The sequence below is a fragment of the Drosophila willistoni genome (genome assembly GCF_018902025.1).
Source record: "Drosophila willistoni isolate 14030-0811.24 chromosome XR unlocalized genomic scaffold, UCI_dwil_1.1 Seg144, whole genome shotgun sequence".
Lineage (NCBI taxonomy): Eukaryota > Metazoa > Arthropoda > Insecta > Diptera > Drosophilidae > Drosophila > Drosophila willistoni.
The window spans coordinates 10,567,499-10,592,338 of record NW_025814057.1 but is presented as its reverse complement, the minus strand read 5'-3'; the positions used below and the strand labels follow the sequence as shown (position 1 = coordinate 10,592,338).

At 41.2% G+C, this 24,840-nt stretch overlaps 3 protein-coding genes across 3 annotated transcripts; 2 read left to right on the top strand and 1 right to left on the bottom strand.

Annotated features, from left to right (window-relative positions):
* The first annotated feature begins 2,711 nt into the window (after positions 1-2,711).
* Positions 2,712-4,929, top strand: LOC124460701. The gene has a single exon (XM_047012119.1). It carries the CDS (start codon positions 2,712-2,714, stop codon positions 4,791-4,793), a length of 2,082 nt encoding a protein of 693 aa, XP_046868075.1. The 3' UTR covers positions 4,794-4,929.
* A 492-nt stretch (positions 4,930-5,421) lies between these two features.
* On the top strand, positions 5,422-24,670 carry LOC6639128. The gene is made up of 4 exons (XM_023179782.2): positions 5,422-5,521; positions 7,719-7,883; positions 21,535-22,068; positions 22,137-24,670. Exons 1-4 carry the CDS (start codon positions 5,422-5,424, stop codon positions 24,344-24,346), a joined length of 3,009 nt encoding a protein of 1,002 aa, XP_023035550.1. The 3' UTR covers positions 24,347-24,670.
* Positions 10,786-11,482, bottom strand: LOC6639610 (cold and drought-regulated protein CORA). Its single transcript, XM_002061626.3, has 2 exons — positions 11,474-11,482; positions 10,786-11,304 (listed from the first exon to the last, which is right to left on the bottom strand). Exons 1-2 carry the CDS (start codon positions 11,480-11,482, stop codon positions 10,786-10,788), a joined length of 528 nt encoding a protein of 175 aa, XP_002061662.2.
* Positions 24,671-24,840: the final 170 nt, after the last annotated feature.

Sequence of the window (24,840 nt, the reverse complement as noted above, 5' to 3'; positions counted from 1 at the left end):
CAACAGCTCATCTGCCGCTGCGCCAAAACCATTTCTTTCCTTTAGCCTTTGCCTTTGCCTTTGCCTTTACCTTAGCTTTAGTCTCAGCTTCAGCAGCAGCTGTCAGGTTAGGTGCTGTGCCTTCGACTTTGAGCTCTCTGGAGCTATGCAATCCTTGAAGTTTTCATTCTGGGCCAACACAAAAAAAAAAAAAGAAAAAAAAAAACTGGCAACTAACTGTCTTGATTGTAGGCAGCGAGCGCACCTTCATTTTTGCTTGATAATTTTGTACATTTTAAATTATCCACTGCTGAGTTTTAATCTTATTTTATATTTAAAAACACTTTCAATTCTGCTTGAAAGATTGTCAGCCAACAGAAAAAGAAATTGCAAAAAAAATAAAAAAACCAGAGGGCCGGGGCTAACTTCGACCGCGTCAAAGTTTGTATACCCTTGCAACTTTTATGGTAACTCTTTCCTTACCTATAGCCATCAAAGTGGAAAAACGTTTAAGCTAAAAAGGCTAATGTTTGCGAAAGAACGGCATACATAGGAAATAACGAAGATATTGATCAAAGTCACTGTTTTCCACCGATTGTTCCTATGGGAGCTATATGATATAGTTACCCGATCCTTATCAAATTTGGCACAGTCATTACCAGATATATTAAACTGACAAACAATTAATTTGAAAGCAATCGCATTAAAAGTAACGAAGTTATTGATAAAAGTCACTGTTTTCGAAAGATCGTTCCTATGGGAGCTATATGATATAGTCACCCGATCTTGATCAAATTTGGCGTAGTCGTTTATATGTGAAATTAACTCACCAATATTAAATTTCACGACAATAGCTCAAAAAATAATGAAGTTATTAAGAAAAGTCACTGTTCGTGACTTTGCCATTTGTATGGGAGCTATATGATATAGTGATCCGATCCGGCTGAATCCGAGATATACAACGCCTGCAGTATATACAAGCCTACATGCAAAATTTCAGCTCTGTAGCTTCAACGGTCTAGGAGGAGTTTGCGTTGATCCAGACGGACGGACGGACGGACGGACGGACGGACGGACGGACATGGCTATTTGAACTCGTCTCGTCGTGCTGATCAAGAATATATATACTTTATATGGTCGGAGATGCTTCCTTCTATGCGTTGCACACTTTTGACCAAAATTAATATACCCTTTTTGCAAGGGTATAAAAACAAACACAAATGTGCAGAATAAAAATAATTGAAAACATTTTTCTGATGTGTGAATGATGTTTCAAGTAGTTTCTGTTGAAAATTCTTAAGGAATTTCGTGGTCAAAACACGACAGGATATGACTCTGTTTAAGGGATATAGATACCCTGGCTAATAAAAGTTTAGTTTAGTTTTTGCATTTAAATTCATATGATTCAATTCAAAGTGAGGTAACTTTAAGCTTCTTAGCCTAATTTGATTTGGGCAAAGGGAAAAATAATTAACTAAAAGAAATATTTCTTTAGCACAATACAAATGCATTTTCAAAATTCCACTTGAAATAATGTCAAAATCACTCTCTCCCTGTCTCTCTCCCTCTCTCTCTGTTAATCAAAAACAAATTTGAAATGGGCATTAGGCAATTCAATTACTAAACTCAGCAGGAGATCTATTCTGGCCATGTCTACACCCGCTTATGTCAATGACCAGGCGTAGCTCATCGCTCACCTGGCGACATGTCAACCTGAATGGGTGGCTGGGTGTGGGGTTGGCGTTGGCGAGCTGAGAAGAAGGGAGGGGGAGAAGATGGAGGAGGAGGAGTAGGCAAAAGCCAGGCAATGACAAAGTCCCTGGATAAAGCTTTTACAGAGTTCAGTTCAGTAACATTGGCATGAATATGTAGCTGATGTGCATTTACCTCTCGATTCTTTTTACCTTCCTGCCCCCTACCCCACATTTCTCTCCCAGACCCACTATCTCTCTCTTCCTTCTCTCTCTCTATCTTTCTCGCTGACGACTGTTCCACTGTCTTATCTTTTGGGTGAATGCATTTCCCCGACAGTCTTTTGCACTTGCCCAACATGCAGTTTTCTCTTTTACTATTTTCCATTTTTCTTTCTGATTTTTGTTTTTTCTACTTTTACGTTATTGTTGAAGGGAAAACATACAAAACGAGTCATAGATTTCCGTTTGTGAGATTCGGAAACAATGGCATTTTCATGTTGCACGTTAAACGGAGGGCGGTGGTTTAGGGGGTGGGGCGGAGCGAAAAAAAAACACAAAAAAAAAGGAGCCGAAAGCAAAGCAGAACAACAACAATTGAAATGCAGGAGGCACTCGCACGATAGAACTTAAGTGCAATTTTATTTTTCCTCGATATTTTCATTTTGCCATTGGCGCCCTTTTAAGTGTGCTCACACACACACAACACACACAAAACAATGTCAAAGGGAAACAAAAAAAAATAACGATAATGCCACAGACAAATAGGAAACAAAAAACTAGAAGAAACTATGACTAAAACACAAACACACACAGAGGCACAAAGGAAATTCTAAAACGAAATAAGTGCCTAAAAGGTATTAGAAATGAGACGAGACAAGACAGGACGGGATAATTATTAGTTAATTTGATGTCCCATCCAATGAATATATATATAATGCATTCCATTCTGGAGATAAGCATTATATACATTCATTCATTTTTGGGTATAAATACTCGTGAAATTGTCTAGGAAAGTATAGTGCAATTGAAACCTTCAACATGGTAAGTTCTCTACCTTTCGGGGTTCTGCAAATTGGAATTGTTAAACTAATTCGAACAAATTTCCAACAAAAGCGTACCTTTACCTTTGTGACTTTGCTGGGTCTGTTCCTGTTCACGGTGCAGGCAAGGATCATTGACAATGAAAGCGCTCCGATTAGAGGAGAAGTCGATGCATCAAAGCCATTAGAAGTGAACCTGGCAGAAGCTAACAAGGATGTGGTAAAGAATAATGAATACCAGGACAAACAATCTGAGAAGACAACTCAAGAAGGCAAAGAGCCATCTGTATCGGAGAGCAAGAAGCCGGCGACTTCGGCCCAAAATGAACCCCAAGACAAAAAACCACAAGTCCAACCAGCGAACGAAGGCCAAGAAACTTCCGAAGAACTGAAACCTAATGAGCCCAAGCAGGAAGAGTCGCAAGAAGCCAAGAAGCCAGTCGAAGCCAAGCAGGAATCGGAAGAAGCCAAGAAGCCAGTCGAAGCCAAGCAGGAATCGGAAGAAGCCAAGACTTCGGAGAAAGAAGATCGGCAAGAAGCTAAGCCATTGGAGAAACAAGAAGCCAATTCCGAATTGAAACCTGAGGTAGCCGATGTTGAAAAGCAGCCATCTCAACTGGTAGATGACTCAAAGGTTCAATCGAATGAGGCTAGCCAACAAGCCACCGCCAATGAGATTAATCCGAATGATGGAGATCAAATCCAGGGACGTATTCTTGATACCAATGATGCAAGGATTGAAGTGATCTACGAACCAGCCAGTGAGATTCAGTTCAATGGCTCTCATGTTGTTCAATATTTGGACAAGATCTTTAAATATCCTGTCGTCGTGACCAATGCCAGTTCATCTCACTCTCAGCACACGAACAACAAGTATTCATCGTATCCCAAGGTGCAGTTTGTGGCCACCAATGGTTCATCATCATCTTCAAATCAATACCACAACAAATTCTCATCGTATCCCAAAGTGGAGTATGTGGTTCCTGTTCCCACTGGAAATAGCTCGGATGGTAATTCAACTATTCATATTCACAATCATACCCACTATTATCATCAGCAGCAAAAGAAGCCATTCCCGTTCTTTGTGAATCCCTATGAGAAGCAGGAAGTTGTTGTTGTCGATAAGAATACCACAACGGGCAATGTTACAGTACATGAGCATTACTATATTGATAATGGTAAACCAGGTTTTGGATCATCTGGTGGACTTCCATTCCCATTCTTGCCAAATCCTTTTGAGAAATTAAGTGAAGTGCCCAAAGTTGTTGGATTGAGCTTTGTCCTGTTGCCCAATCCATTCTATATTAACAAATCTGGTTCATCTAACTCGAGCAGCACTACTTATTCATATCCTTATCACAAGTTTCGAGGATTTTCGGATGATAATACCAATGCTGGTCTCTATTTGATTGCCAATCCCTTCTACACCAAGAAAACGGAACAAGAACCAGTCCAGCAGGCAGAACAGGCATCGACAAAGGGACAAAGCGCAAGTGCCACCAATTATCTACCCATTAGGGTAGCTTCGTTGCCTATTTTATTGCCCGCTTCGTTGGATGCCAATCAAGAGACTGTGAATAAGGATGAAAACGATGCCAAGTCCTTTAATACTGAAGGCAGCGGCAGTGGCAGCAGCACCTCCAGCCAAGGCAACAAAATAGTCCAAATTGAGGAGGAGATATTCAAGAATTTGCTGCTAAGCCATGAACTCCTACAGAAGCAGCTTGCTTCCAGCAGTTCTGGTGGTTCCTCAGATGGCCAATTGTTTAAAATTGATGATCTCAGCAAGGCTCCATTCCTGGTGGCTCACCCTCTAGTATTGAATATCAATTCCAATTCCAACAAGAGTAACAAAACTAGCAGCAGTGTATCATCTAATCCCATAAATGGACTCGAAGAGGAAGTATTCAAGCATTTGGTTCTAAGTCATCAGTTCCTGGAGAAACAGAATCCCTTCAAGAATGAGAAGCGCTCACAATCGTCAGTTGCCGATGAGGAGAGTGCTGTCCTCTTTGCTGTCGAGATACCAAAACCCATCTATCGTTTCTTCAAGTCTGTCTTTGGTGTCTTCTCCCAATGAGAAGAGTATGAGACAAAACAAATCTATATTTTTTTTCACCCAATTTTTTTTTTTTCTGTAACCTAACAAATTATTAATCAAAATTTATATTTAGAATTTAAGTTGCAATAAAGAAAATGACATTTCAACAATGTAATCCTTCAAGTTTTCTTTTTTGCATAAAAAAATGAGTTGAATGACCTTAAAAGATGGGAAATAATTGTTCTAAATGGAAATATTTACAATTCTAAAGCCAATCGAAGTTCAAAATTTTTAGGAGAATATATTCAAAACAAAAAGTATCGAAAGTCTCCTTCTGAAAATTCTGTTGATGCTTGATGCCAATTACTTTTTCATTCAACTTTAACTCGATTTCATTTATTTGATGAATCCTTTCAAAGTCATGTAGCTCATTTATGTCTTTAATCATTATGAACCAACCTATATATATACAAATATATATATTTAGGATCCATTTCACATTTTATGCACACAAATTTGTTGTCAAATTAAGTTAACATGCAATATTCATCCACACAAATTGGAAGCAAAACAAGATGGAAGCAAAGAGAAGAGAAAAAAAAGACGACCAAAACGTGGCCATTATGCAAAACATATTCCAACATAAAATGCATTCATTCATGGTTCCATGGTTCATGGTTCAGCCTGCAACTGGCTGATGTTTCTGTTCCTGCTCCTTGCTCCTGCTTGTCTATCCAGCAGCCCCTTGTGGCAGCTGCTGCCTCTACGTAAAGCCCCCCAAAACATGCACACATATGGCTGAGACGGGTCGGATTGGGGCCGAGAGACGGGACTGTCGGAGCCGGAGCTGCCTTCCTGGCATTCTGTCGGCATTTGCCATTTTAATGAATACATAATTAGTCTTTTTGCCACCCCCTCGCATTACCCATTACCCATCATCATCCTCATCAGCAGCAGCAGGAGCAGCAGCTTCTCTTCATCTTCTTCTTCTTCTGGTCTTCTGCACCTGTTCAAATCCTTTTCACATTTGAATTTAATGCACATGCAGCAACACGTTCAGCAGTTTTGTGTCCATATCTATGTATCTGGGTCTGGACTTGATTCAACTTTGCTTATTGGTTCATTTCATTCCTCTACAATATTGAGATAATGTTTGTGAGTGAGAATGCACACAGGATGAGGTAATGGGTGGCAAGAGGAGCAGAGGACAGTGGGATTGGGAGTGGGTGAGATTGCTGCTCATAATTGCCAGGCTTACGCTGGATTGATGATAAAGTTTTTCGCCGACTTTTATGCACATTGTGTTTGTATTTCACTTCAATATACCTATACATATCCACCACATATGTATGTATGTATGTACATATGTATGTATACATGAGGCATGAGCCGCTTTAAGTAGTGGGAGATAGAGATGAGGAAATTGCTGTTTGCTGATAGCGTTTATTTAATATTTAATTGATTTTATGCCCAAGCGATTTTTCCATTAACATGGCACACAATTCCAGTTCTCATCCTTCGACTCCCACTCTCACTCCCACTCTCTCTGTTCTGTTCTGTTCTGCTGTGTTCTCATTTTATCCTGTGCTCAGGTACCAACTCGTTGCGGATTTTCTGATAGTTTGCCCATTGTGTGTCATTTGTGTGTATGTGTGTGTGTGGATGTGGGTGTGTATTGTGGTTCAGCTTTGTGGGACATTAGCCAAGGCTTATCTGATCATTTTAGTACTTATTTGTGTCATAATTAACGTACGATTTTCCCTTTCCTGTCCCATCCTGCCCTGAACCTGTTTGGATACAATTTTCTATCTCAATTTAATCAGCAAAATAAAAAGTATTGCCATTTCCTGACCTTGCCAAAAGCAAAAGGAAATCATACTGAAAGCAAGTATTTTAAGAACTTTTCCACAAAAATAAAGGTAATTTTTACACACAGGATATATTGTGGTATCCTTTGATGTTTCTACGTGCCACGAACCACAAAAAATCACTGACAACATCAATTCCTCCCACACGGGATGACCATGTGTGTAGGTGTGCTCAATCCTTTGGCCAACTTTAAATGGTTCACCAAAAAAATGAATAACTCAACTTGTAAGCTGTAGTAGGTTTTTTTTTCTTCCCTTTTTTTCGTTGCTGGTTGGGGGCAACAAAGTTTATTACTCAAAGGAATTGGACAGCACCAAAGTAGCGACGGAAGCCCATAAATATATCATGAAATCAAAAACTTTGCTACAACTTTTCTACTTGCTTTTTTCTCTTCTCTCTCATCCCTTTCTCTATCTCTCTCTCTCTCTCTCTCTCTTTCTCTCTCTCTCTCTCTCTCTCTCTCTTGGTTGTCGTTTGGGTAAGCTTGCGTGTGGCAAGCGAGAGCAGCTTCAAACGAGCAAGGAGTAATGCGTTTCCGTTTCCGGCTTGCCATTGTGGCTCAATACTCCCGAGCTGAAGACCGACCCTGAAACGTTTTACACTTGGCCCTGGCCCTGGCCCTGTCTCAGACCCCAACTCTGACTCTGACTCTGCTCTTGGACCTAACTCACTCAATTCAATAAAACTTGTGTCCATTTAATTTAAAATTCTCTATCTTTTCCCCTCTTTTGCCTGCCTGCTTGCCTGGCAAATTAATGGTGTTAAAATTAGTGCCAGAGAGTCCCACTCGATGTAAACTTTGCTCTAGCTGTTTATTTGGTTGTCACTTTGTGTGGAAAATTATGTCGCCCGCCCGAGTTTCCTGCAAACTTAGGCGATGGAGGCCAGGACGAGGCCAGGACACGTGTAACTTAACTCGGTAGAAACCTCACACACACACACAACACTCACCACTTCTCGCCGCTAACCTCTTCTGTTTTTTACCTAGAGAGAACTTTTTCTATTGGCAAGCAGCATCTTAAAAGTTTTCCATTTTCCATTTTGCTTAAAAAAGAAAAAAAAAGAAAAAGTTTTATCCTATATAAAATTTTTCAGGTGCTGTTCATCAGGAGCGACGCTTTTTTGGCATCTTGCGTACTGGCAAACGAAAGGTCGACGACGACAACATCAGCGGCAACATCAACGAAAACGACAACGAGAACGACATTGTCGACAACATTGGTAACAACATTGAGGAGGCTAACAACAACCACGTTAACGGTAAGCAGAAACGGAAACGGAAGGGGTTTCTCTTTTTTTTTATTTTTTGGGTATTAAGCCCTAATGAAACCAATTAAGCAAACAGCAAAATGGTTCAAAAATTGTGGGTGAAAATGAAAAATCAAAGGCTAGACAAAGGGTAAACACAAGGCACAATATAGCAACTGGTTGATGCAAGGCCCCAATCACCTCCCACCAAATCACTTTGAGGGTTGACCATTCAATTACAAAATGAATAAAGACCCCCCCCCCCATCCCCATCCAAAAAACAAAAAAAAAAACAACAAAAATAATACAGAATTTCAGTTAATGCAACTTTAAGATACCCTATAGGAGACAAATTTTCAAAATCAAAACAATCCTATAGATTTCTCATTCATCATCATTCTCATTCAAGTCCTCGAACTTCTAAAATTATTATATTCCCAAACTTTAAGGCGACATTAATATGCCCGCTTATCTGTTCTGAATTACAGGGTATAAATAAACCTTTTGCAGAAAAGGTACATATAGAGGAAAAAAGTAGACAAATTAAAATTGATAGACTTTTAAGTGTCCCTCAATTTGCATAATTACTTCAAAGAGGAATTCAGAGTTAGGGAAAGTGCTCTAAATTTCGAATTGAATCGAAATTTCTTCTTTTTTTGGACTTTCAGCCATGCCAACAGGTCTATCATATCCTTTGGTCAGAGTATATGGAATTTTGTGGCAGATTCCTACTAGAAGCAGAAAACAGGCCGAGAATCATGAGGCAGTAGTCGTTTTGTATGTTTGTCTTGCCAGGCATGGGCCAACGGGTGGGCGGAAGAGGGGTGGCGATGATGGGTGCTCACACAAAAGCCATTTGCCAAAATCAATACATTTATTTAGACCGCAGGCCAGTTGGATTTGAAATGGAATAGGATGTACACCGAGGATTTCTGAAAATGTGTTTAGCATGGGCCTCCGAGATACTCGGGGAGAAGGCCGGTAACAGAAGGGGAGCGCAAGTACAGGGCAAAAGGCAAGCTATCAAATATTGTATTGCTCTCTTCTTCTATACCTGGGCTATTTGAGTTTTTGACCAAATCGTTTTGTGCCTTGTTGCCGCAAGGTATTCAACTTAGTTCCACACACACACACACACACAACACACACACTACAACTGCAGACATGCAAATACAATTGTACAAATAATCAGGAGTGGATTTAACCATTTCAAGGTAATGAAAATATCAATCAAATTCAAGATTAAAAAAACAAATGTTATATAGTCCATCAAAAGATTGAAAAAAATATAAAGAAATCCTCTTAGGTATTTCTATATTTCCCGTTGATAAAGGTTTCCCCTACTACAGATTTAAATTGAATCCTTTAGAGATTGTAAATATCGAGTTCAGGCGATGATGGAAAATATATATATATATATCGGTATATATGTATAGCAGGCTTTTCAGATACGCCAAAAACGTCAAGTATTTTTCACAAGAAAACAAAAATTTTATAGATCGAAAACGAGAATCTAATAAATTTTGCCCTTTGTAATGTAACAAATTATCTAAACTTAAAGAATTAATTTTATAGGAATTCCATTCCGTAAATTTTAAACCGCTCCTGATAAATACTTGATATTTGCCATAACGGGGCATAAGCATACCCGCTCTTTTTCTTTCTTTCCTTCATTTCATCTCATCTCATCTCTCATCATCATTGGACATAAGCAGCTCACTGGCTCAGGCTCAGGCCAGTCGAGGCCAGTCCAGTCCAGTACCGTCCGCCCAGTTGTTGGCCTTTTGGTCTTGACCAAATGCAACAACAATGTTTCTGCTGCTGCTGCTGCTGGCTGCTGGTTGCTGACTGCTTTTTGAGATTTATGTATAAAACTGGCCTTAAATGTCATTAGCTGGCTAAATGCCTTTAAATAGCCCACATTCATATGGCAAACAGCAGTTGTCCGACCACCCGTTGGGCATGCCCCGAGAAGCATTTATCATCCTCGCCAGTGACATGCTGTCGCCTTCAATTAAACGCAAATTATTTTGCGCTCAGCAAGCGATGGCCCGTGGCCCGTTTGCCCGATTTGGCACCTGCTTTTTGCATCTGGAAATAAGGCGTCAGCCAGACGCTTGTTAGTGATCAATCTGCCTTATGTCAAAGTCGTGAGTGAGTAGGAAAGGGAGGAGAATGAAGAGGAATGAGAATGGCTAGCGCATAGTTACATATATTAAAGTACTCAACAATATTTGCAAGTGGAAGACTCTTCCTCTCTCTCTCTCTTTCTCTCTCTGTCTGTCTTATAATTGTATTCATATTGCATTCATTCGTTTTATTTAATTGTCCATTAAAATATGCCAGTTCTATACCCACCGGGATACCCAAAAGCTTCCTCCTATGCACTTGAAGCTAAAGTCAAGAGCTATGCAAATATTTTTCGTTTGGTTTAAGTGCGCGACCAATGACCACCCCGCTTCCATCTCCATCTGCAACTTCAACTTTTGTTTCCTCTTCATTTCAAGCCCCCCTTCATCTTTAGCTCCATTTCCATCTATGTATGTACATCTCATTCTCCTACTATTACTACTACTACATTTCGCTCCTGCTTTCTAATTAAACAATACAAATGCCAAAATAAGAGACACAACGAAATTCTTCCCTTCTGTTTCTCTCTCTCTTACTCCCCGTCTTTGGTTAAGTTTTTCCTTTAAGGAATTTCGTCTGACATGACTTTCTTTCCAAGGAAGAGGCTACGTCAACAATTCTGTGTGTAATTACTTGGGGAGCCGCATGCAAATCGCTGTGCTCAATGACTGGCACTTGGAATTTTATAATTAATCAACACATAGACATAGACATAGACACAGCTACAGACAATAAACAAAATACAAAAAACACACACACACACAGACAACAGAGACAACTTTATTCACAGCCAGGCATCGCGTACATCAATGAACTCATCCTGCTCCTCTTCGGCAAAATCCTCCTCATCCACATTATCATGATGATGATGGTCGTCGTGGCGCGAATAATGATTATACATCATATCCCGATGAGCTGGCATCAGTTTTCCACTCTCACATCCGTGCATATCCTCGTATGTGATTTCACCATGACCCATGGTCATGCCTCCTCCATGACTGCCATGGCCACCGCCATGACCGCTATGTCCGCCGCCTCCCGTTGATCCACCGTGGCCTCCTCCTCCTCCTCCTCCTCCACCATGGCCGCCTCCCCCTCCTCCTCCGGTGTAACCGAGTAATACTGTCTGCTTGACAGCTCCACCGCCACCGCCAGATCCATGTAGCACCTTATATACCGTATGGGTATGATGATGGGTCTTCACCTTGACGGGCACATGAATGACAAGCCGACGATGGCCAATGCGTCGTGCCTGCAACAAGGTTGATGTAATCAACAGCAATGCCAAAATGTTGGATGCGGGCTAGAAAAGAACATCGAGAGTATCAGCATCCTTTCACATCCTTTAAACTTCAAATTCACTTCATCAAACAAACAAAAAAAAAAACGGAGAACCAAAACAAAAAACAAAAAAAAGAACTCCATAATGTTTCTATTTGCTTTGCACTTTGTTGTTGATGGATCTCACTCACTTTGCTCATTCTTATTGATGGCTTTAATTATAATCCTTTGGCTAATCCTTCTTTTGTTTCGATAATCCACTCTTTTGTTCTCTCTCCCTCTCTTTCTCTCTCTCTCTTAGTGTTGATCCGCTCGCTCTAACACAATTTTGTAAACTGTCTGGGCATATTGGAATCGATGAGGCTTTTATATACCATCTAATGAAGATCTCAGTTAACTTAGGTTCAGTGCACTATATGGAAACGGCATGTGGCCACCGAATAGAGTCCAACTCAGTCTCTTTCTCTCCATCCCTTTCTACCATGTGGTGTGGCAACTAACACATTGTATCACATCATTATTATCAAGAGTGTCGATTGCATTTCCATTTCATGTGGCCTCGTGCAGCTTCCATCGAGAGTTAGCTAAAAATATGATTTGCATGCCACACAATCCCGTCCAGAGTTACGTGTATCTAATTATTGCTTACAAGCTTGTTGGCTCAAATTGCACAGGGATTGGTGAGGAGGGAGAGTGGAGTGGAGTGGAGAGGAAGGCGGCTGGTGGATGGTCTACTGCTGCTCATTCGTGCAACAAAAACAATTTTCGCCACAGCTTCTCCGGAAGCAGCGGATGCCACCCATCATAGGCGCTGGCGCTGGCTCTGCCCACCACTGGAATCCGATCCAATTCGTAGCCAAGCGATTCGATTCGATTCGTCGCCTCTTCGTTTTGTTCAACATTTTATGCAACTGGGCGAAATGCGGAAAAGACATCGGACGTCGGTCGGTCGGCATTTTTGTGCACTTAATAATATTATTAACAGTTATAATTGATAAATTAATATATGTACATACATTTATACATATTATTATATAAATAATGGACTTTTGCTTTAGATATTGCCCGATTTTGTTTAGTTGGACAATATTTCACCTAGTTTGGGGCATTAGATTTCGGTTTCGTTTTTCTTTTTGATGGATTGAATGCTGCCATTTTCATCAGGCTCGGTCTTTTCCTTTCATTCGAATGAAAGCCATAAAAAGTAAGCACATCCTCCCGCCCAATAATAACTGGCCAACATATATAGAAGAGAAGCTAATGAAACGTGAGGTTCGCTTCTAGCACTTGGCCATAAGTAAACGTTAAGACAAAAACGTGCTCCATGAATTCTATAACTTTATGGCAAATGCCACTGCTCCCTCCCTCTAATTGCCCCACCAAAAATATGCTCTAGCTGTATCTCAATGTCTCTCAAGTACGAACTGGACCCGGGTAAAAAAAAAAAAAAAAATAAAGGGAGAAAGACTATACATACTGTCCGGGGTTTGTAGTCGTAATAATTTTGATCAACTTTTTGTAAACGGCGTCATCCTCTCGTTGTTGTTTTAGTTGCCCAGATGACTAGCCATAAACTGCATGCGAAATTACCAAAAGGCACACACACACATACACGAACACACATAGTACTGAGAATCGAGGGCAAAAATTTACTCATTTACAGGCATAAACATTTTACACTTGCCAAAATCTTTTTTTCGAGAGTCAGAAGAATTAAAGTTTATATTATATATTATCGAGATATTTAAAAGAGATTACATCAAAAAGAAATTAGCTATGTTCCATCATCAGCAAAACAAAAAATTGGCAAAGCAGACAAAATCAAAGTTCACCTTTCCTTGAAGTTTCCAAGTTCCTAGAAACTTTTTCGAAACTTCGATTGTGAAGCTTTCATAATTTCTTTTCAGAATTTGAGTTACTTTCGAATTAGATTTCTTTTTATTGATTAGAAAACAACAATGAGTTATTAAAGATATATTAAGTTATTATATGTATATTAACTACTTTAGAATTTAAATTAATTGTAGCGTCACATATAGATTTTCATGAAAAATACTAACTAACTTTAACATAATGTTTTAAACTTACTGGCAAAAGAATATTGAATATGATTAGTATTATTTTTATGTTTGATAGTTTTGATTTTCTTGGAAAATAGCTTAGACTGTTCTATTCTTGGAAGCAATTGTACTGAAAACTTTTTCCTTCCGGGCAAATTTATTTAAGATTTTGATATTTTTATTTTTGCAAGTGTAGAGAATCGGTTTGAAAGCGACAGAAAGTGAGAGAGTGTAACGGTGGCGAGTGCGTTGCTAATAAAATGAGGCGCACCGGCAGGAAAACCCCAAATGAAACTAACCCAACCTAAACCAGACCCGGCCAGGCCTGACGCGGAGACCAAAACCAAGCCAAGTCGTAAATCCTATAGTTGCGCTGTTTTTACTAGCCATCCGCCCCCTCACCGCCCGCCCCCCACCCGTCCAAAATCCTGTATACAAAAAGTGGGTACACACCCAGGCTAAACAAACTCGTAAATTTGTGGAAATTACAACATGAAAGTTCTAGCTCGGCTTGGGCGCGACTCTAAATTAAATAAAAATGCTCTGAACGGACTGGGCAGAGATGGGTGGACCTGTAGGGGGCAGTGAGGGGCAGCAGGTGAAGCTGGTCGACAAAACTTTTGTGCACCTGTTGTATTGCCCGGGCTATCAAGGTGTGTGTGTGTAGGTGTAGGTGTAGGTGAAGGTGTAGGTGGAGTGAAGTGTGGTCCTTGGTAGCGGCTTAGCAATCACAAAACTGGCGTTAATTAAAGCTAGAACATAACATAAGCTCCCACAGGAGCTAAGCCCACCTACCTCATTCCTTCGCCTTGTATCCCCAAAATTTGTGGGCAGAGCAAACTTTTTGCCATGCGCTTGAGATTTATGTCAAGCTAAAGCACTTGATGGCAGAGAAGTAGTTGGCATTTAATGGCTGCATTATTGGAGTTGGAGTAGTTCCTAGAGTTTGGAAAGTGCCGTAACTAATGGGTCATGCTTGGCTGTGTGTATGTGTGTGTCTGTGTGGGGGATGAGGATAAACCAATGTGTAGAAGGAGTGAACAAATTGGCGATTATTCGTAGAGATTTACTTTTCGCACACAGGTACCACACACTGATGCTGATGATGAAGAAAAAGAAAGAGGAAACTTCTACTTTTAGCCTTTTTTTTTTTGTTGTTTTCGGTTAATATTTGTACTTTTTGTCTTTTTCTTCATTTTGCCCCTAAAGTCACATCAAGAGTTTATCCCAAGTCTATATCTTTTTACAAGTTGCTCTTGCAGCTGATCTACCCCCGGCAGCCAAATATTTAGCCTATCAAAGCCACCTGGCCACCCAACACACACACACACACACACACACACACACACACAATAACAATTCAAGATGTGCGCCACAAGGCCAAAAGCAAATCGAGATGGCCTTAAGCAGCCTTCTCTTCTTTTCCTTCTCCTTCTCTTCAACTTGGTCGTCATCATCATCATAGTCATAGTCATAGTCTTTGGGCCTTGTCTTCTTCTCTGCCAACTATGCGCTATGGCAATAAATTTCGATTACATAATTTGCAAATTGTTATAACCCGGCGAAATTACCATGAAATCTTTCACAAAGCATTAAAAAATCTGCCACTTCACGCATACAAACATGTCGGGATGGGGAAGGATAAGAGGAGGAGAAGAGAATGGTGTTTAGGCTAAGGCTATTGAGAACTGGCAATGGCGTTGGCTGCTTCATAAACTTTTATGAATAAGAAGTAGGAGCCAACTGGTGGTAGGGTAACAGCAGCAGCAGCAGCAGCAGCATCATCTAACAATGCGAGCAACATGGAGCACTTTGGTTTCGGGATGTTAGCCATGAAACGAGGCCTCCTTCTTTGAGTTTTGCGTGTTTTCTTTTTTTGACTTGCATTTCTTTCGGCTGCTTCCTGCTTGGGTGGTCCTTGCGACCGATTTGTGGGCGTGGTCTTTAGGTTACGCATCAGTGAGCGCAATTTCATAGATGATTTCTGTAATGCCCAGCGATTAGTTTTTATGCCTCTCAAACATTTGAATTTGAATTGAAATTTGAATCTCGGCTTAAAGTGATCTCTCTTTCTCTCTCTCTCTCTCTCTCTCTCTCTCTATGTGTTTCTCTCTCTGTTTCTGTATCTAATTAATGGCAAATTGAAAAAGCGACCGACCAGAACCAGAAACGTTTATCTAGCTCTTGTTATCATCAGTAGACAGAGACGACGACTCCAAAGGCGACAGCCATGAGCCATAAATCAACAGCCAATTACAATAAAAATTTATCATGCACAATAAAAGCAACAAAAACGCTAAAGAGAGATAGAGAGAGAGAGAGGGGGACGAAAAAAATACCGAAACGAAACGAAACGTTTTCGAGACGCAGAAATAATTTACATGGCGCATTTTTCACATTTTTCAGCAAAGGAATTTATAACAATGTCCCCAAAGGGACTTCGTTTCGATGCTCCTGCCGCTTCATCTCCAGCTCCAGCTTCAGCTCTCCTTAACAATGAAATTTTAATAAAGCACGCAGGAGAAGGACCCAAAGAAAGATTTCGTTTTGATTGCATTTGCCTTTGAGTTGAGCTGAGTTGGTGACTTTTGACTCAATGGCACTCCGAAGACATTCAACTAACAAAAAGCATCACTACTAGGCAAAAAATGAAGAGAGGACGAAGGGCGGGAGGGGCGAAGGAGGATGAAGCTCTTAAAGTGCAGCCATTGAAGCCTCCATTGGTGCAGTTCATCAACATCTTCGATGCGTGTGCCTGATATACATATACCCCATATTTCCGTTACGACTTACGTTTATGTTCTACAAATGGTTTCTCCCCTCTACACACACACATACACTTCCTACCCCTCTCTCTCTCTCGCTCTCTCTGTCTTTCCTTGCCTGCCTCATGGTTCTTCTCTTGCCATATTTCAATTTACATTCCGCCTTTAGGACTTATTGCTTTTCGCTTTGATGTTTCCCCCCTTTTTGCAAAGAGCAGCTACATCCTGACCGAATATTCATTCCCTTTGTGGGTGCCCATGTCCTTTGACGCCAAAATAAGTAAAGAGGGAGATAGAGTCAACTCCAGAGACGAGAGAGGAAGAGAGCTACTGAGAGGTTGCGCCACATTTGTCTTTGTTAACTTAATTTTGAAGCCCAAGCATGTAAGGCAAAAGTGCTTCAAGTTGGTCAAATCGGTTCACTTGGCTGGTGTTAGCCTTGAACCACATCCATATCTATATGCTGAATGTGCTTGAATGGGTGGGGGTGGACAGCAAGGGTTGGCTTTAGATATCTATCAAGGCTATATATTTATAGCATCGCAATAAAATAGTTACAACAATAGTTTTCCCATAACATTTCGACTCTGTCGTGTGACTTTAAAGCATTTCTTAACCATTTCTCAATCACTCTCTCTCACTCTCTCTTTTCTTATTCCTATAAATTTCGTTGAGTAATCCTTTTTCAAGGGGCAATAAGAATAAATTTGTTGTAAAATATTAAAAGCTTGTTCACATAAGAAAAACTCTTAGAAATTAAATGTATCATTTGGGTTACTAGATATATTTTGCACAATTATAACCCAAATATTTTACAAGACTAAACTTGATGGCCGAAAGACTTCTTTTGCCAACTTTCCAATAAGCCAAACTTTCAAAAACCCAAAAAAAACTTTTTTTTATACGTTAAAAGCAGAAAACCTTAATTAAAAAATTAAAATCTTAATTTCAGAGTTCTATAGGATTTTAATAATTTTAAGTCATTAGAAATATGAAAATAATTGAAAAATGATTTCATAAATTAGTTTTCCTAACTAAAATGTCAATGGAAAATCAATTTATACTATTCATAGGTATATTCTAGAAATAAATAATAACTTTTAAAAAATCTGTCAAACTTAATAGTTATGTTGAAATATGTTTTCTACGATTGAATACCAAAATAAATAGTATGATCTTCAGAAGCGAATATTTTCATAATCATTTCATATTGCATTGTAATCAAGTGATCAGACACGAATTTAGCCCCAAAGCCGACAAATTGTTAAGGTGATGATTAATATATTGTATTAAATATATAGTCAAGGATTGCATGATAGCTTAAAACACGAAATAGTTTGATTGTCTTACGTAAAACTTAGCGCCAAGTCTTCATCATTTAACTAATCATAAACAAATTTAAATTTAAAGTTGAAACAAAATTTTACACTCACCTCAAATAACTTTTATGAAGTTGCTTTTGGGAAAAGGGATAATTCTCCTCTGAAACGAAGCAAATAAAATGGAACAATTAGAACAAAATTTACGGATCATTTTCATTCATCAAATGGCTTTTCTTATTAACTTTTAACCACACACACAGAGTGAGAGAGAGTGAGAGAAAGAGGGAAAACAGGGAACAATTTAAATTTATTATGGTCATAAAATCATATTTTTGTGGTTTGTGTTACACGCACACACACACACACACACACACAAATGGCTCTCATAAATATTTAAAACCGCTTAAAACACGCACAAAAACCAAAACGAACCAAACAACGTTTAATTTTATTGCCCCTCCTTTCTCCCCCCGCCCCCGCCACCTGCTAACCGCTGGCTCACTCATCTGTGCGGGGGCCAACATAATTTTTGTGTTGGCCTACTCCAATCTCCTTTTTACCTTTGCTTGACATAGGCAAGTTAATAAAAATTGAAATTTTATTTGTGAATGCATTGAGAGAAATCGCACCTATTGAAATCTCTGGAAATGTCTGGGCCACCCATAATCCGATGGGGGCATTAAAAAGGCATTAAATTGTCTTAAGTAGTCGCCCCTTATAGCCAATGGTAACATGATTCCAGCTAATTGAAAAGCAGCAAAAGAAACTTGAAATTTGTGTAAATTATTTTGTGCATAAATTTGCACATTTGATGTCGTTGCAGTGGCAAGTGGCAAGGTGGCAAGTGGCATGCTCTGCTCTGCTCTGCTCTGCTCCATGTTGTCGCCACCAAAGTCAGCAAGGATTGCCCTGGCGGCCGCCTTGCTGACAATCTGACAATCAAGCAGGTTTATGTGGAATTTTATGGTTTTAGTGTTAGTCCAAGCTTGGTGGTCATTTTTATGGTTTGGCCCCTTCGTATCGTTAAATTTGCCTGTGCGTGCGTGTTTGATGATCCTCTCGGTGCAGCATTTTAATTTGTTTTGGCACCTTTTGTTTTTGTTTTTGTCTTCTTTGCTTCTTGATTCACCTAAAATCCAATTTTAATTAAATCTTTACGAAATCAGAGTTTTATTTATTTGGCATTTTGTTAACCCATTAGTAGAGGCAGCAGCAGCAGCAGCAGCAACAGTTGCTGGTGCCGTTTTACAGTTGCTTGGCCTACAGCATAAAAAGAGTAGTAATGGATGATGGCGGATACAGGGACGGGGGTGTGGCAAGTAAACTTGTATGTCCATTTGTCCGTTCGTTCGGCTAGCTGGCTGACTGGCCACTGTGGCGCTGCCATGTTTAGTGGCAATTAAAATGTTTTTATCTTATTAGTTGCTGCTTATCTCGACTCGCAGTCTTGGCCATTTAAGATATATTTATATGCTAGGGACGTGCGCGAAACGCCATCGCTGGATCGACGGATAGCGACGGATCACGATTAAGGCACAATATATATAGTCAGTTGTCAGCCAAGCTAATATAAGTAAAAGAAAGCCTCAACTAACAGAATTTCATTTCGACTTAAACAACAACAAAATGGCAAGGGTTGGCGACACACACACACACACACACACACACACACACATATAGACAGGGAGAGAGTCAATACGATATAATCAAAGTAAACGCTTAAACCGTTAACCGAAATACCTTCATGTAACCGATAATAATGACATAGACTTTGAAGTTTATATTCACACGCTTTGGCTAAAAGTATTTAACCAACTTTCCTAGAATTCCTCCTTCTCTATATATACATTGATCTCTTTGAGTTGGGAATCAGAATTGTGGCAAGGATATGAAAACTACGACTCTAGTATTTAGTTTTAAATGAATTTCAATCAATTGCAATTTGCTAAATTTTCTTATAATTTTCTCTATGGACACAACAACTATTAAAGTAGAAGAAAAAAAAAACCCATTCCCAGTTCATCTCACACATCAGCTTAATCACATGCAACTCCAATCAATTCCAAGCGCCTTTTATGCCAGTCAGACACCAAGCAACAAGCTTCAAGCAGAGGCGACAGAAAGACAGACAGACGGACGAACAGACACAACGACACAAATCAAACAGACGATTTGCACGCTTCGACATTTCTCGATTGAATTATTATCACCAGGTAAAAGACAAGGCAAAAGAGGCAAAGCCGCAACGGTCCAACTAACCGACCAACCGACCGACCGATGGACCGACTGCAGGCAAAGGAGGCAAGCACCAGTGACAGCTGTCGCTTTGACTTTGCTGCTGTCCCGTTCCCGTGCCCCACATGGGCACAATGCCCCAGTGGAGTCATGTTGAGGCCATATTTGTTGGCCAGCCAAGACGACCGACCGACCAACCAACAAGTTGCAAAACAAATTTGTCAGAGTTTTCACCATTTTTGGGATGGCGTTGCAAATTTGGATTTATATATGTGAATATATATAGTAGTATAGATATATGTATATATTTGAGATTTGTGCAATGCCGCCGCTGTCGCTGCGGTTGCCGTTGCCGTTGCCAGCTCCATTAGCAACATGTTGCAGTTGATCACAAAATGTTGTCATTAGCTAATTTGGCAGCCAGTCTGCGTTTAATTAGAGGGCCGCCACCGAGCCACAGCCCAAAGCAACACTTTCGTTTTCTTAACCGCCTTCCCCGCCAATCCAGTCGATGCTCCTCTCTTGTTCCTTGTGGCCAGCCAGCCAGCCTGCCTGCCTGCCTTCTTGGTCTTCAGTCTTCAATCTCACGTAGAGGCCATTAAAGGCCACAGCATCACGATCTTGCCTTGCATTCGAGTTGCAACTCAGCGAGCTGAGTGAATGACTTTGAGCTGGCCTGTCGTCACACCCCCATGTAATCCTCGCACGATCTTTTTTCGCTGGGCTTGAACCTTTTGATTACCCTTTACCTTGTCTGAGGGGAATAACAACAACAACAACTAAAACTGGTACTGTCTGCCCGTCTGAAAGTCTGGGACTCCGACGCCGCCGCCGCCGCAGCCGCCTTGTAAAGGTCGTTAAAGTCACAGTTGTAGTTTCTTTCTTTTGTTAGCCGATTTGTAGTTTCTCTACTCTTATTATGAATGATAATCCACTATTTGTCCAACTCAATTTGTCAATTATTTCATAGTCATAAACATATTTTTCAATATTTTACTTTTGCACTCCTTTTTTAATTCAACCATAAACAGAGTACGATAGAGAGGGGGGCGGGGAAGAGGAATCTCGTTTAATTTGTGACAATTTGTTTTCAATTCCATATTAATCTCTAATAATTTCAGTTTATGGCTCATGAAGGCATTTTGATTAACCACTTTCAAGGGTATTGGCTAGTGCCTTATATGCCCTAGTTTGAATTTAATTTCTTTTACGCTTCATTAAGTTTTTGTGGCCAAAAAGAAAGTCACCATGCTCATCCTTATCCCGAGTTGAGTTTAGGATCAATGCAATATTTGGTATTTTTGTTGTTTTTTTTTTTTTGTTTTTTCGTTTTTTGAAATACCATCACGTTTTCACATTTTACTACTCACTTCTGGCACGTTGTTGCCATTGAAAGCATATCAGTTTGAAATTTTATTGGCCACGCTTCTTGCGTATCTCTGGTCCGCCTTCACCTGCATCTCCGCCACCGCCACCGCCTCCACCTAAATCTGCTGTCCTTTTGAGGAGCAAGCTGATCTTGGCCTTGATAGCGTAGGTATAGATGGTTGGCTATGTGGTTACTGGTCATGTGGTTGACGTTTATATTGGCAAATATTTTAAATATTCCTCATGGAGACCTCTGCGCGATATTGTGGGAGTCTTACGACCGCCATTTCAGGTGTCGTTATCGCTGGTCTTAGTGGTCTTTATGGCCAACAGGCAGACAAGCAGCATCATTCCTTCTTCTTTTTTGCCTAGAAATATAATTGGAATTTTTATTGTCAAGCGAAATCGAAATGATAAGACCATTTGGACCAGATGGAAGAAGGTGTTGGCCAATTCTTACATCATTTGGCTAATACTTTCGTATTTGTTCTATTCCATTTAGTTGGAGGTCAACAACATCCACCCATTTATAGACGAAATGCAGACGCTGTGGACACAATTGCCGCGGGCTATGAAGATGCCAGCACTATAGAATTACGGGCCCAGGAAAACGATTACGTCATTGATGCCCATATTCCCATTGCCGAGGACACACACTGTCGAGTACGTTCGCCGCCGCCGTTCTATTGCCCATTGCCATTGACACCGCCTCCCAGTTACACTGAGAGGCCACAAGCAGGGCCACAACCGCTGGCTGAACGCCGTGTGCCAGACAATGCTGGCCACGCCAATAGAAACGCTGAAGCAGAGACAGCAGCAGCACGTCAACAGGCCAGACGTCGCCGCCGACTTAGAGAATTGCAACAGGAGCAACATCGTCATCATCAACAACATCATCGATTTGCCTCAAGCACTGATAGCAGCTCCGGTTCTAGTTCAAGTACTTCTAGCAGCGACTGTGAGCTTCTAGGCACTGGCACTAGTCCAATTAGACGTCAGCAACGTCGACGACATAGCAGTTCGCGTGATCTTAGGGGTAAGTAAAGTGATGCACAGTTGGATCACCTCTCGTTTATGATAATCTTTTTGGTTTTTGATGTTCAGATGCCTATTGCCCGGATCTTTTGCATGCGTGCGCTTTGATTCTACATCAGCAACCCATAACCAGTGACAGTTCAGTGGGCAATTTTACGGCCACACCGCCGCCGACTCTGTCACGTTTGCAGAGCCATGGCGATGGCGATGGCCTAGATACCAGTTCGGATTATGTGGAAATTGATGAATTGCTGCCTCTAGTCGCTGCTGTGCGAGCCAAGAGCACACCGCATCTGCAGCATGCTGTAGGCCTGGACGAGGCGAATTTAGCTATGGGTCAGAATCTCAGCCTGCGACGGCCGCGTATCTCCTTAACCTGGGTGCTGCGGGAGCAGCAGCAACAGCAACAACAAACGCAGCAGCAGCAACAGCAGACGCCAAACCAAACAGATACCAATGAGGGGACACCATCAACGGCTGACAACACAACGAACGCAACGCCAACAGCAAGTGGGGACAAGAAGGAATCATTATCTATTACCACCCAGCAGAGAACAGAGCCTGTGCCCACACAATTGGATGTGTCCAAGAAGAGATATCGTGTCAAACAGCTGCCGGGTGGGACAGAGCCACTCAATGGTTATGCCACCACGCCCACTGCCCATCAGGCGCCAACAAATGGCCATTTGGCCAATCAGAAATTCTTTAGCAATCAAAATTTACTGGACTACAAAGATAAGACGGTCCTCAGTCATCGTACATCAGGAGCAGGAGGAGGAGGAGGAGGTGGTCCGGTGGCCGCCGCATCCACCAAAGAGTTACTATTCGTGTGCACACCCCAGCGAGCACCGAAAAGCGATGCCCACAGCGAGGCCCTTCTCTTGGCCCGCAAACGCAATGAAATACGCAAAAAGTTGGCCAGCCGTTTGCAGCAGGCTCGCAGCCAGATATCATCATCATCCACGGCTCAGCCTGGCTCAGTGGCAGGAGCTGGCAGTGGTGAGAGTTCGAAAGTCGAACAGAATCTAAAGTGCACCTACTCGGAACCGAGTCTAGTGGCTGCCTCAGAGGTAGGAGCAAATGGTGTCCAGCAGCAGCAGCAGCGACGACATCGTCATCGCAAGCGAAGGGAACGAAATCGGGGGCAACGCTTTGGCTATGAAATACACAATGTAGAGGAGTTCCTTTCACGCTGCTCCTTGGGGGCTCCTGGCAATATTCCCGTTGTCCTGGCGACCGCAAGTACACTCTATCAAACACGTCCGGGTGGCTATCAGCTGGAGATTCCTCTGCCCCTGGGCATGGTAGTAAATGCTGTGTTCAAGAACCAAAATTGGCTGTATGTGCAGACTCCCCATGCTGAGGAGGGCTATGTGGGCTATGCCTGCTGCCTGCCACTGGGTATACTCCCACCAGCTGGACGTGGGTCCAGCTCTAGACATACTCCCTGCTGGGAGTCCAATGCCGATGTTTTTCCGCGTCCATGTGGCAATATGACCGATTCGGAGAAGGAAATACGTCTACGTGGCGGCACTCGATCCGATGGAGCACGTACTCCCCGTAATTCCAAAACTGTCGAGGAGTTGATGCCACTTAGTCTCAACAACAATAGCAGCAACAATAACATCAATCACAACAATAACAATAATCATGTGACCAAAGCGGGCGGCAGCTCAGCAAGCTCTCTCTACGGAGAGCAACATGTGGATAAACTCTATCTACGTGCCGCCTCACAACCCAAATTGGTTGAGAAGGCCTATGCCCAGTTGCGTTCCACCAAACAGGTGGGTGGCCTGGCCTCAGGATCCGCCTCGGTCAGAAGCGGAGCCTCCAATGATGAGTATGTCACCCTCCAGCAACAGCAGCAGCAGCAACAGCAGAGATCAACACAAAAGAAGCATCTGCATCAGTCATCACAGCTAACAACAACGGCAACACGACGTCTGTCCAATGTCTCGTATATAACCAATGGCCATAATGGCCAGCATTTGCATCCAAAGACAATGCCACCGCAGCAGCAACAATCCTCAGTGGCATCAGCAGGCTCCGTGTTGAGCGTGCTGCGCAGGCAACAGCAACAACATAATGGTCTGCGTCAAACTCTAGTCGCCATCAATTCGGACTACATCACCGAGAGCATTGCCGTGCATAAGGGTGAAATTGTAACGCTCTGCGAGTGCCGCGAGTCCAAGGATCAACGGCAATGGTTCTATGTAAAGACACGCGATGGACGCGAGGGCTTTATACCGGCCGAGGTGGCCGGTCATGGTTACCTTTAAATAGTTAACCAATCAATCAACAACCAGTCAACTTATCCTCTCTACAATGTAATAACAGTTAGCAATGTAACCATCTCTCATCATACACACACACACACATCTTACATATACATATTAGATAGATGTCCATACATAGCTCGACATTCCTTTTTTTTTATTATTATTAATTAATTATTATTGCGCTCTTTCAGTACGCTTCTAGTTGTAAACTGTATTCGTATCTGTATCTGAATGTGTAGATGTATGTATCTGTAACCCAAATCGAATGGGTAATGTATTTATTTAGCATTAACGAGTAGCCTATATAATAGAAAACTTGCTAAAAAAAAAAAAAACCACAACAAGAAACAAAAAAAAACACAACAAAAACAACCACAACAGAAATCAAAGACAAACACGAAAAAAATGAAACTATTTATATGATTATTGTACTTGATGCTTCTACTAAATAAATCATAAATAATAAAAAGAAACATATTGAAATTAAAAAAAAA

What these genes read in the sequence shown, in the direction of transcription:
- LOC124460701 (XM_047012119.1), top strand. Translation starts at nt 2,712, where the DNA reads ATGGTAAGTTCTCTACCTTTCGGGGTTCTGCAAATTGGAATTGTTAAA.
- LOC6639128 (XM_023179782.2), top strand. Translation starts at nt 5,422, where the DNA reads ATGGTTCATGGTTCAGCCTGCAACTGGCTGATGTTTCTGTTCCTGCTC. An exon ending in GTGGCAGCTGCTGCCTCTAC is followed by an intron (nt 5,522 to 7,718) that starts GTAAAGCCCCCC and finishes AAAATTTTTCAG; the next exon opens with GTGCTGTTCATCAGGAGCGA. An exon ending in CAGTTCGCGTGATCTTAGGG is followed by an intron (nt 22,069 to 22,136) that starts GTAAGTAAAGTG and finishes TTTGATGTTCAG; the next exon opens with ATGCCTATTGCCCGGATCTT.